Source organism: Hylobates moloch, unplaced genomic scaffold, assembly GCF_009828535.3.
Source record: "Hylobates moloch isolate HMO894 unplaced genomic scaffold, HMol_V3 SCAFFOLD_5, whole genome shotgun sequence".
Taxonomy (NCBI): Eukaryota; Metazoa; Chordata; class Mammalia; order Primates; family Hylobatidae; genus Hylobates; species Hylobates moloch.
In genome coordinates this window covers 128,867,165-128,880,540 of record NW_026652280.1, presented here as the reverse complement: position 1 = coordinate 128,880,540, position 13,376 = coordinate 128,867,165, and the positions used below count along the sequence as shown (strand labels likewise).

Below are 13,376 nucleotides of genomic sequence, written 5' to 3'. Positions count from 1 at the left end.
ATGATTCTTTTTTCAGTGTTATTCAATTGTTCTTATCATTAAACTGGGTCATGGCTTGTAAGTGGCCTATTCCTTGAACAATCTGAATCACACTGGTTTCCTTTTAGAGACCTCTACTAGAAGCATCATGATAGAAAACAAAGCTCCCAAAACTGCACCAAGAAAAACTGAATTCAAAATCCATGTCTGTAATTAAGTGACTATGGGATCTTTTCACATAACATTGTTTCTCTGTTTCTATTTCTTTTTTCATTCAAAAAAATTTGCCCAGTGGCTGGTGATAGAAAAACTAAAAATTAGATAAATACAAGCACACATGAGCACACACCCTCAATTCCCATCCTCAAAGAGTTCATAACGTAAGAAGGAGGAAAGAAGTACATCAACTAAAATCATACATTCTATAAGAAAGTATATACAAAGTTCCAACAGAGCTAATGTTAAGCTAATACTACTGTCTCACTCATTAATTTGGGAATATTAATTTGGGGTAATTTGGGGAAATCAGGTAAAAAGACATTTCTTTCAAAATTTAAAAATGTATATAACCTTAAGATAGAATTTCTAACATCGCCTTTAAGGTTGTACTTACATCCCATCTATGGTATCACAGTTCCGGCTCTATAATCATCTCCTATATACAGTTAAACAAAGTTCTAGCAATAATCTCAGAGAAATGCTGTTTTGCTCCTACACCTCACCTGGAAATATTAGGTGTTCATAGAACATCTAATGTTCATTTATTCTGTGAGGGTGTATTTTTAAAGTCCACAGATACCAGTGTATCTATAACTTTATTCATTTAGACTATATCTTTAATATGAAAACTCTTCTGTATCATTGTGTCATTAGGCAAAACAATTTTAAGACAAATTTTAAAGATTTTGAAAAAAGAAGTTTTGGCACCAAACTAAATTTACAGGTTGCATATCCCTTATCAAAAATGCTTGACACCAGATTTGTTTCAGATTTGGGTATTTTGAATTTTCAGATTTGGGTTACTCAACCTGTATATAATTTGTATTTCAGGAGATTTTTTAAAGCAGTGTAATTTAAAATACACTTTCGAATTTATTCAAATATTAAATATTTAAAATATTTTTTAAATCACAGCTGTACTTTAATACCTAATTGTATTTCTAAGTGTATGTAAACTCTTGTCTTACAATGTGTGGAGTGAGATAATTTTCAGCATGAAATAGTGTATCAGTGGTACTTACAAAGCAGTTCTTATCAGGATTTCTTTTCCAATGTTTCTTGTCTAATTTCTTGGCTGAAGTGGAACGCAGAGTTGCATGAGTTTGTGTTCGAGGATTTAAAGCCAGGATACTCTAAAGACAGCATAAACAATGTGTAAATATATGGAAATATGTTGGCATTTGTTTAAACTTATTTTTATTTTATTTTTATTTATTTTGAGACAGGGTCTCTCTCACTTTGTCACCCAGGCTGGAGTGCAGTGGTACAATCTCAGCTCACTGCAACCTCTGCCTTCCAGGCTCAGGCGATCCTCCCACCTTAGTCTCCCGAGTAGCTCGGACTACAGGCGTACGCTACCATGCCTGGCTAATTTTTATATTTTTAGTAGAGATGAGGTGTCGCCATGTTGCCCAGGCTGGTCTTGAACTCCTGGGTTCAAGTGATCCACCTGCCTCAACCTCCCAAAGTGCTGGGGTTACAGGCGTGAGCCACCACGTCTGGTGGCATTTTTAGAAATCAAACTTTATCTAGGATTTCCTCCTACTGGCCCCTAAAGAAAGAGTTAGCTAGGAAAGAAAACTTAGGAATCACAAAAAAAAAGAAAAAAGATTACATGTAAATCAGAGGAATGACCCCAAATTTGCAAGATTGTGTTTAATAAAATCAAGTGAGGAATCCTATATTTGGTTTTCCAAAAAAAAAGTTCAGTATGGGAAAATCCTAATACAACGGACATTTATATGGAAAAACTGAGAAGATATACTTGTCTTAGAAAAAAATCGAATAATGTTATCATTGATATAATGACATCATTATATCAATGTATATCATTATACATTGACAAAAAGCTAAAATATATGTTTAAAATGTTGCATGGCTCTCAAACAGCTTACATTAATAGACTAATACTGGGCAAAATATGAATCGAGTAATTGCTATTGTATTTTCTACTAATTAGCCAGAAGCAATTCTTGACCAGAAAAAAAACTTCACGGAAAACAAATAAATATAATCATTAATGAACAACATACTATTATTTCACCAGAGAGGAGGAAAACATGGTAGCAGCAAATGCTTCTGTTTAACCAAATTAACATTACCTACCATGTTTCAATAATGATTATGTGTTGAAAAGTTAGATGTAACAGCTGAAGAAAAGCGTGGAGAAAAGATCTGGGAGAGATACAGTGTATTTCAGTAAGTGAAGAATTTTCACATGGGAGGGAAATTTAATTTGTTTTGTATTAACACAGAACCAAGGCTGTGGAAATTAATGGAGGAAGATTTGGATTCAGATAGAAATTAAAAAGTGGCAGCTGAGATTGTATTAGAAATCATTCCAGCTGACCTTACTGCAGTCATTTTAAATGATGTTCATTTCAAAAGTCATCTTCTTCCGTGAAGTTACCCCTAACTAATCTAGATCCATTTTTCTGTTCCAGATCACTGAAACATCTCTACCACAGTATTCCAGTCTAAACAGTAACTGCTGCTTTAAGAAGTTTCTTCCCTTCTAAACTGTGAAAGTTTTGAGTTGCGGGATTCCTGACTTTTTAAAAATCTTTCAGTTTATGATATACAGTACCAGGTAGGTAGCATATGCTTATTCCTGTAAAATAGTGATTCAAAAATTATGACTCTAATTTTTAATTCCTAGTACTCTTATAACTTTGAGTAAACCATTGATCTTTTTGATCTTTGATTTCCTCACATGCAAAATAGGGCAACACCTGAATCAGAAGTAAAGAATAAATGAAATGCATGATACAACATGTTTTCTAAACTACAAACACCCTAAAAATTGAAGTGTAGTGAAAATGGAATCCAGAGGCTATGTGCAACAGTAATCCTCTGTCCATGATTTGTTCATGTAGTGGCCAAGTAAGAATTTGACAGGGGACCTGAGAATGCAATTCCTACTAGATTCAACCAAATCCAAGATCACCTTCCAAATCTAGATTCCATGATTCTTTAAAAATTATTGGGTCATGTTCACCATTTTCACATATAAAAATGAACTCTTATTGAGATCCACAGAGAACTATCAAAAAGACCACAATAAATGAACAGATAAAAGAATTATTATACTATTCATAACAGACACAAGCTAAAAATGTTATTTTCCACCTCTACTAATGTAATTCCACAATCAACATATCTAAAGTAATCATTTTCTAGGTGATATCTTAGCTGATTTTATAAGAGTATCACATGCTAATATGAAGAATTTAAAAATCATAAATGACTTTCTAAAATAAATGTTATACTTAGTATTCTTCAACAAGAATAAAATCAGAAAAAGTCACTTCATTTCATTCTGCGTTTGATTTAAAGTGGTAATAACAATCCTTTGTGTTTTAAGTTTTTAGAGTTTAAAAGTTCAAAAGCTTTCACATCCATTATGTAATTTAACTTACAAACAGCTACTACTATCTCAATACTTAGGATGAGCAAATAAATTGAGGGTGGTTAAGTAACCTGCTTAAGATCTCACAGTTAATATGCAAAAAGAATTGAATTGGAACTCTGTTTTTCTGAGTATGGGACTTATATTGAACCTGATCCAAAGATGAGGGCTATATTTAAAAGTCACTTTTTGAGATATAAGGTAGGAAACATTTTTAACCACATCTTTAAATAATACCAATTTGCACCTGAGTAGCTCAATGAAAAATTAATTTCAAACCCTGTCTTGAGCAAGCCAGTAAACATGACCATTAAGAGGTCACCTCTGGAATGGCAGAGTAAGGACCTCTGCAGACTGACTCCCATAAAAATAAACATATAACTGCAAAAACAGTAAAAATGAAAACTCTTTAAAGTCTCTGGAAATTTGCCTTAAGGCAAACAGCAAATGAAGAAACAATAATACATGAAAATCTACTAAAACTGGTAAGAGGAGTGAAGGTCTATGGCATTTGAAGTATAACCCACACCACTTCAGTCCAGGTGACAGTCATTCTACCTCAGATGGGTATTGCTCAAAACACAGAGCTCGCTCTACCCCAGCCACCAGTTGAGGGCTATGGTATCTCCCAGAGAGGGGTAAGATGCCAGCATTTCTCATTTTCTCTCTCCCCCATGCTACACAGAGACAAAACTGCAACTGAGTGCAGCTGAGACTAAAGTGCAGCTGACAGGTCAGGAGTTCTGTTACTCCATCCAGCCCCCACTCATAGAGCCAAGGTTCTACCTCAGGAATATCATGCCAATAACACCAGGGCCCTGATTATCCTTGACTTACCTCACTTACTGGGTAGAGTTTGCACACAAGGAATAGCAAGCTGAGAGGACTAGAGGCTATTGCCTATACCTAGTACCTTGCTCATAAAGCAGAGATTTAACTCTGAGAGAAGTGGGCCATTGTCACTACCCTCAGCTCCGGAGTGGTGGCCCAGAAATTTTTCCCAGAAGACATAAGCCATAAGAACAGAGAAGTCCCCCAAAAGAAACTGACTTTATTTGAACCTGTATGCAGGGAAGTTCAAACCTAAGAGTACTCTTATAAACAATAAAAATGTTCATGTCAAACAATTAAGAAGAGGGAGGTAGCTTCCTGAAAACAAAAAACTAAACCATAAGGCAGATAGTTCATAAGGCAAACCCAGGGAAGGAAACATAAGATGAGTTCTCTTGGAGTTACAAAAAACCTCAAGGACTCACCTCAAAAACTACCACTGAAAAAAGGCCCAAATTTAACTGAATCACACTGTGGAACAATTCATATTCCACAGCAAAAGTAATAAAGAAATCAGCCAGAAGCCATTGGAACTAAAACCTGGGTGTGACATTACTACAGGCAGACAACTTAAGAGAGAGATCAGAGAAAAAGGCAAAGAGACACCTGATAAAACCATGGACACCCAAGAATGACTGCACATACCCAAGCCTGCACCCTGTGAGAATGACATCAGCGGTTCACACGGAGGAAAATGTACATCCCTAAAAAGTATATCCAGGCCAGGCATAATGGGTCATGTCTGTAATGCCAGCACTTTGGGAGGCTGAGGCAAGCGGATTGCTTGAGGAATTCAAGACCAGCCTGGGCAACACAGTGAATCCCCATCACTACAAAAAATACAAAAATTAGCCGGGCATGGTGGCATATGCCTGTGGTCTCAGCTACTCAGAAGGCTGAAGCAGGAGGATCGCTTGAGCCTGGGAGGTCAAAGACGCAGTGAGCTGTGACCATGCCACTTTACTCCAGCCTGGGTGACAAAGTGAGACTCTGCATAAAAAAAAAAAAAAAAAGTATATCCAGTCACCAGTAACAAGTTGCCCTCCTCTAGATGGGGGTTAGTGTCCGGCAAGAGTAGCTACATTATGTAAGATGTTCAGTCTTCAATTTAAAAAAGTATGAGCCATGCAAAGAAACAGAACTGTGTGATCCATATAGACACACAAAAAAAGCAGACAACAGAAACTCCCATTAAGAGGGCCCATGTGTCAAATTTAACACTTTGATATGGTTTAGCTGCTTCCCCACCCAAATCTCATCTTGAATTGTAGTTCCCATAATCCCCACGTGGTCACGGGAGGGACCCGGTGGGCGATAATTGAATCATGGGGCCAGTTACCCCCATGCTGCTGTTCTCATGATAGTGAGTGAATTCTTGCGATATATGATGGTTTTATAAGTGACTTTTCCGTCTTTGCTAAGCACTTCTTCCTGCTGTCATGTGAAGGAGGACGTGTTTCTTCCCCTTCTGCTGTGATTGTAAGTTTCCTCAGGCCTCCCCAGACATGCACAACTGTGAGTCAGTTAAACCACTTTCCTTTATAAATTACCCAGTCTCAGGCAGTTCTTTACAGCAACATGAGAACTGACTAATACACACTTCAAAGCAGCCATTACAAGGAAAGTATGATGACAATGTCTTAGAGAGTACAGAATATCCATATACAGATGTAAATCATTTAAATTATTTTAACAAAAACAACAAGCAGGCATTCTGGTCTTGAAAAATACAATAGCTGATATAAAACATTCACTAGAGTTCAATAGTAGATTTGAACTAGCAGAGAAAGAATCAGCAAACTTAAAGACAGATCAAGAAAGATTACACAATCAGAAGACCAAAGAGAAAAAGAATAAGGAAAAATTAACAGACCCTCAATGATATGTGATACACCACTGAGCAAACCAAAATACTGTAATGGGATTACCTGAAAAAGAAAAGACAAAGCAGGAGAAAATACAGAAGTTATACTGGCTTAAAATTTGCCCAATTTAATTTTTTTATAAAGTATAACAAGGTATATTGAACTATACCTTCAGTAAACTCAATGAATGTGAAGTATGCTAAACGTAAAGAGATCCACACAAAGAACATCAGTAAAAGGGCTGAAAGTCAATACCAAAAAGAAAATCTTGAATGTAACAAAAGAAAAGTAATTCATCATGTACAAATAATTTCAGTAAGTTTAACAGTGAATTTCTCATTAACAACCAGAGAGACCAGAAAGAAGTGGGATAAGACATACAAAGTACTAAAAGAAAAAAAAATGTGAACCATGACTCCTATACCCAACAAAACTATCTTTCAAAAAATAAAGGTAAAATAAAGACATTCCCAGAAAAACAAACAATAAGAGAATTTGTTATTAGCAGATGTGACTTATAAGAATTACTAAAGGAAGTTCTCGGCCAGGCATGATGGCTCATGCCTGAAATCCCAACACTTTGGGAGCCCAAGCCAGGTGGATCACCAAGGTCAGGAGTTCAAGACCAGCCTGGCCAACATGGTGAAACCCTGACTCTACTAAAAATACAAAAATTAGCCAGGCACAGTCGTGGGTGCCTGTAATCCCAGCTACTCAGGAGGCTGAGGCAGGAGAATCACTTGAACTCCGGGGTGGAGGTTACAATGAGCCAAGATCATGCCACTGCACTCCAGCCTAGGCAAAAAGAGTGAAACTCCATCTCAAAATAAATAAATAAAAATAAAAAGTGAAAAAAATAAAATTAAAGGAAGTTCTTCAGGCAGAAAGTAAGTAACCATAACCTCCTATTCACATGAAAAAAACAAGGGTCAACAGTAAAGTATAGGTAATTATGAAATTATAATAGACAGTATAAATGTACACTGTCAGACTAGATAAAAAGCAAGATGCAACTATGTGCTGTCTTTAGGAGACACACTTTAAATTCAATGACATAAATATGTTGAAAGTAAAAGATGGAAAATGACATATCATGCAAATAGCAGCAGCATGAAAGCTGCAGTGTCCATACTAATATCAGAACAACAAACTTTTAAAGAAACAAAAAAATTTACTAGAAATAAAGAGGAACATTTTATCATCATAAAGGCTCAATCTACCAGGAAAATATAACAATTATAAACATATATGTGCCTAACAACAAGGCCCAAAATACAAACAAATTTGAAAGGAAACAAACATTCAAACAATACTAAAGACTTCAATACTCCACATTAAACAGTGGATAGAACAACTAGGCAGAAGACCAAAAAGGAAACAGAAGACTTGAACAACAACTATAAATCAACAAGACCTAACAGACATGTATATAACACTCTAAAAGAGCAAAATACACATTCTTCTCAACTCTATATGGAATCTTCTCTAGGATATATTGTATGCCAGATGAAAAAAAGCCTCTACTAACTTAATAAATCATACAAAACAGTTCTCCCTCTTCAATGAAATGGAATTAAATATCAGTAACAGAAAGAAATTTGGAAAATTCAAGAATATGATGAATACTGTAAACATTATGCTAAGTGAAAGATGTCAGCTACAAATATGACATATTGTTGATACCATTTATATAAAATGTCCAGAATAAGCAAATCTATAGAGACAAAAAGTATATCCGTGGTCGCTCAGGCTGGCGGATTAGGGAGAAATGAGATGGTTACTATAAAAAGGATATGTGATTTCTTTTCGGAGTAAAGAAACCTGATGATGGTTATATTGGCATAACTCTGAATACACTAAAAAATACTTTGAATTCTATAATTTACATTGGTTAATTGTTGATCTGTGAACTGCATATCAATAAAGCTGTTAACAAAAATAAAACCCTATTAAATTCTACATTCAGTTGATTTAGCCATATACTTTATTCACTCTAATAAATACCACTAAAACTTCTTTTATTAGCTCAATATAAATGTAACAAGCTTATTTTTAGTAACTCCTAAATATTACAGAAATCATATTTCTTCAGTCTCTCAAGGTAGACATCTGTGTATTTTTGAAGAAAAATAGACAATAAAGCTTTAATTTTAAGTGGTGTATTCCTTATGATTAAATAATACTAACACAACCTATTTTACAAAGCCAATATTAGAAGATCCAAGTAATCTCATGCTTATAGAAAAAAATTGAAAACATTTTCTTATTCCAGAATATAATGTTTGCTTATCTATTCAGCTTTCAACCATTACTAATCTCATCCATTAATTCAAACTGAGAAATAAAAAGACACATTTTTTTAAAGTAGTTATTCTAACATTTAAAGCAAACCAACCAGGTAACATGCAAGAAAGATGGCTGCATTTATTTTAGTTTTTATTTCCATAATCCATATTGTGATAAATGATCATGTTTATCTATGTCAGCATAGTAATATAACTTTTGAGAATAAACATTCTGAATGTAATTTATTGGCTACTTATCACAGCTACTTTTCTTTCACATAGCATAAGTAGAAAGCATAACATAACATGAAATATTGGGTTAACCTTTTGCAAAAAGGCAGTGAGTTGAATTCAATGGATCTTGGGTAAAAATAAATTGGATTGTGGAAAAATGGTTACCAAGGATTTGGCTTAATAATATCCCAAATGAAATGTGATATAAAATAAAAATACATGACATGAGTGGTTCAGAGCTGTTAAAAATAATTTTCCAAAGCAAGACTTTAAAAAACTAAAAGTCAATATCATCAATAACTAAGCAGCTGGCAGATAATACAGGAGAGTTCTAAATTGCATTTTTCCTAAGAAATGGCAAAAGCCAGGTTCCAACAGGTCACAGGGTCCCCTCTCTGGATGAATTGAGCACTTTAAGAAGCCCATTAACCCTTTCAGATACAGGGTACATTACTTATACAGGGAGATTTTTCTCTCATCAAAGAATTTGACTTGTTTGGCTTTACCAAACATTTTCAGTAACACAATAAAGATATACTGGTTATTCCAGACGCAGAAGAACAAAATTAGAAAAAATTTAATTGTACTAATTTTACCTAGTTTAAGAAATGATAGAATATTATCCAGGGCCAAGTATAAGTGAAATCAAGTAAGAGTTATATATTGTCACTGTTTGGTCTGTTAACACTATTCTGTGAAGCAGTGGAATGCGGAAACATACAAACTAGAATTATACATCTAAAGAGAGTTTTTCTGTATTACCACTGAGGGCAAAAAAGAGAAGCCTGTATTGATTACAATCACAGGCCCTCATGTCACAAATAAAATCACTAAATCTTAGGCCTAAAACATTGGAGCTTCAGTATTATTCAAGAGCTTGAATTCCAATTGCAGGAAGCTACTTGACCAACATGTCCTCTTTCTTAACATGTGGTATTGTTTTATATCACAATAGTAATTATCCAAACATAGTGTACCATTAAGCTTCCTTTACCCTTTGCATTTGAAGTTATAAACAAATTTTTCCTATTCAATACTGGTAATTACTTACTATAATTCTGAGCCATTAAAATGATACACATGTTGCTGACATTTTGTACTTACATGCTTAAGATGATAAACTAAGTTTTGTCTTATTTAAATTATGCTTACATTTTTCTTTAATGGCTTATTCTGAGTTCTCTATAAGTTATCTACTACTTTCCAATGCATCAAGTAAACAAATAATAATAATAAACATGTTTTTCTCATTTATTTCATAATTGGGCATAAACACTTTGATTTCAATATAACATTCTACTGTGGTGCCAATTTTTTATCAATAAATATTCTCAGCTAACAGAAAAACAGAAATAGCTATTGATTAATGCTTTTGACGAGTATTTGTTGCCTTATTCAGGTAACAATCTAACCAAGGCTGGTCAGTGGAGAACTAAAATTTTCAGTTTATTTGCTCAACAGTCTCTTGTTTAAAAGCCCCAGTCTCAGCCAGTTATCCCACCCTTCTCCATGTCTCTCATTAGTCATAGTATAGAGTGATTTCATTAATATCTTAGAAATTCACAAAGGTAACTTTGGTTCTGGAATAAGCTCAGAACTGATATGGCCCATCTCCTGCTAGGTAGGGAACAGAAAAGGAGAGAATGCAGCTTTATTCTGCATCCTAGGTTCACACTTGAGATACAGTCAACCTTAGAGTCTGAAAATTTCAGAAACCCATGGTAATCAGTCCTGGTCAAAGACTTACATTTACCTAATAATTTTTTTAATGTACTTCCATTCTTTGCCCAGACACAGGTTTCTAAGCCCCTAGGTTGTTCTACTTTTCCAAGTAACTTCTCTTATTTTTTTTTCCATTTTACTAGCTCTGTACAAAGGCCAATTTTCCCTTTATGCACAGTGGGTAACTCACTGCAGTTGATTAAAAATTTATGAAGGAAAGAATCTCTGATCGTCCTAAATCTTACAACTTTCATTTTGTTAAGTATTCACTAAGCAATATGCACAGTGTTTGAGATTAAATTTGGGTTTCTATCTTAGCTCTACTATCCTTGTTGGTTATTTAAACTCTCAAGCTCTATACTCCTTCAACTGTAAAATGGTGATTAGTAATAGTACTTACCCCATAGGGTTGTTTTGATGATTAAATAAGTTAATGCAAAAGATGTTTGGAGTGGTGCATGCAGTAAGTGCTTACCACATGTTATCCATGTATGTAATAGAACTAGGTTTTAGCCACTATTAACCCAATGTATATTCATATTCCTATATTGTCAATTCTGAATGTATACATGGGAATCATGTTTTTAAGTACAGGAATATAGAAAAAGGATGAAGACAACAGGTGAGAAAATATCTATAAATAAGGTAGTACAAAAAATAGAGATGTATCTCAGAGGAAACCAAATCACTGACTGAGTCATGGGTCTCTGAACTTATCATTGCCCTAAGCCCTGCAATTTCAAAGGCAGGCTGCCTGAAAATACAATAAGCCTTTTACAAATTAATATGTCAGTGTGGAAGGGTCATGAAATTCAAAAACAGATTTTAATATCCATCGCATATATATACAGCAATGGAGATATCATTTTATAATCCATAGAACTGTATATAACTCATGGGTCTCTGGTCCCAACATGTTTAGGTAAATTTACATTACATTTCCTTCCCAGGAAGGGTATGTCAGATGAAAAATGATGAATTTGGCCGGGCACGGTGGCTCACGCTTGTAATCCCAGCACTTTGGGAGGCCGAAGCGGGCGGATCACGAGGTCAGGAGATCGAGACCACGGTGAATACAAAAAATTTGGCCGGGCGCGGTGGCTCACGCTTGTAATCCCAGCACTTTGGGAGGCCGAGGCAGGCGGATCACGAGGTCAGGAGATCGAGACCACGCATCTCAAAAAAAAAAAAAAAGAAAAATACAAAAAATTAGCTGGGCGTGATGGCGGGCGCCTGTAGTCCCAGCTACTCGGAGAGGCTGAGGCAGGAGAATGGCTTGAACCCAGGAGGCGAAGCTTGCAGTGAGCCGAGATTGTGCCACTGCACTCCAGCCTGGGCGACAGAGCGAGACACCATCTCAAAAAAAAAAAAAAAGAAAAATGATGAATTGTAAAACATCAAAAAATGTTATCAACTGAAAATAAATGAATCCCTTCAGAATGCTCATCATATCACCTGGAATATTTGATTCATTTCTACTGAGCATATAGTTAACACAAATAGTTTACACATTTTAAAATATCATGTCTATTATGTCACTCTCACACTCAACAAGGTAAGATCAGCCACAGGAAGCTCTTTGTCTGTCTTTGCAAGGCCCAGTGTGTGACTCTCCTTCACTTCTAAAATACATACCACACAACAGATGCCCAAATGATCTCTAAGAGAAAAAAAAGTCTTTTTATTGTCTTTCAGAAAAGATTGACAATTCAAACACAAGAATAATAACATCTGATATTAACCTCACAATTCTTAATACAGAACAGAGCATGCCAAAGGTAGTGACTAATTCTGACATAGACAATTTAGTCTGTTCAGGCTTTTATAACAGAATACCATAAGCTGGCTGGCTTAAACAACAGATCTTTATTTCTCACAGTTAGAGGGGCTGGAAAGTCTAAGATCAAGGTGCCTGACAATTTGGTTCCAGGTAAGAATCCTTTTCCCTCTTCTGACTCACTGACAGCCACCTTTTTGCAGTGTGATCATGTTGCAGAGAGAGAGAATGAGAATGAGAGAAAGCTCTCTGTAGTCTCTTCTTATAAGAAGCACTAATCCCATTATGAGAGTCCCACCCTCATGACCTCATCCACACCTAGTTACCTTCTAAAGGCTCCATCTTCAAATACCACACATTGGAAGTTAAGTCTTCAACATACGAATTTTGAGGGGACATAAACAGTTCATAACAGACAAGGAAAGGATTCTACCACCTGTGGAAGTATGCAAATACTATTAATATTGGGCATCAACTTAAAGACACCTTTAGCCTAAGAGTTCAAATGGTACGACGTTGACTGTACCATTTTATTTTATCAAGAAGAAACTTCAGAATAACCAAAGGAGATATTTTAAAGTATTGCTTAATTTAAGAAAAGAAAAGAAAAACAATATCACCAAATAATTTAACACTAGCTATTAATTATATATCTTTACTCTTTAAACAATTTAAATAGCAAAACATTAATAACATATATATTTATATATACTGTTTGTATATTTTTATTATAGGAATTGAGAAATAAAGTGTCAAATGCAAACACCTATAAAGAGATATCAAAAATATATAAAATGGGATAACCTATATTGTATTTTATTTTAAAATTTATTACTTTAATTATAAACTATTTTGAATTTAATATAATGTGGCAAAGCATCCATGTATTACATATTTAAATTAAAACCAATATGTAGAAAATGTGTAACTATGAAAATACATGTTGGAATATCTTGCGTTTGCCAAAGTTGAACATATGTATAAATATATACAAAATCCCAAGACAAAATTCTGTGAAAAGAACGTTGATAGGGATTATTACATTACCAAAAAAA

At 34.8% G+C, this 13,376-nt stretch overlaps 1 protein-coding gene across 2 annotated transcripts in view; it reads right to left on the bottom strand.

Annotated features, from left to right (window-relative positions):
• Positions 1–13,376, bottom strand: part of DPYD (dihydropyrimidine dehydrogenase) — an 870,422-nt gene that overhangs the window by 822,268 nt on the left and 34,778 nt on the right. For both annotated transcript variants that reach the window (XM_032155292.2, XM_032155293.2), the window contains exon 2: positions 1,221–1,331. In XM_032155292.2, the coding sequence (XP_032011183.1) occupies positions 1,221–1,331 (111 nt within the window). The remainder of the gene's footprint in view (positions 1–1,220; positions 1,332–13,376) is intronic.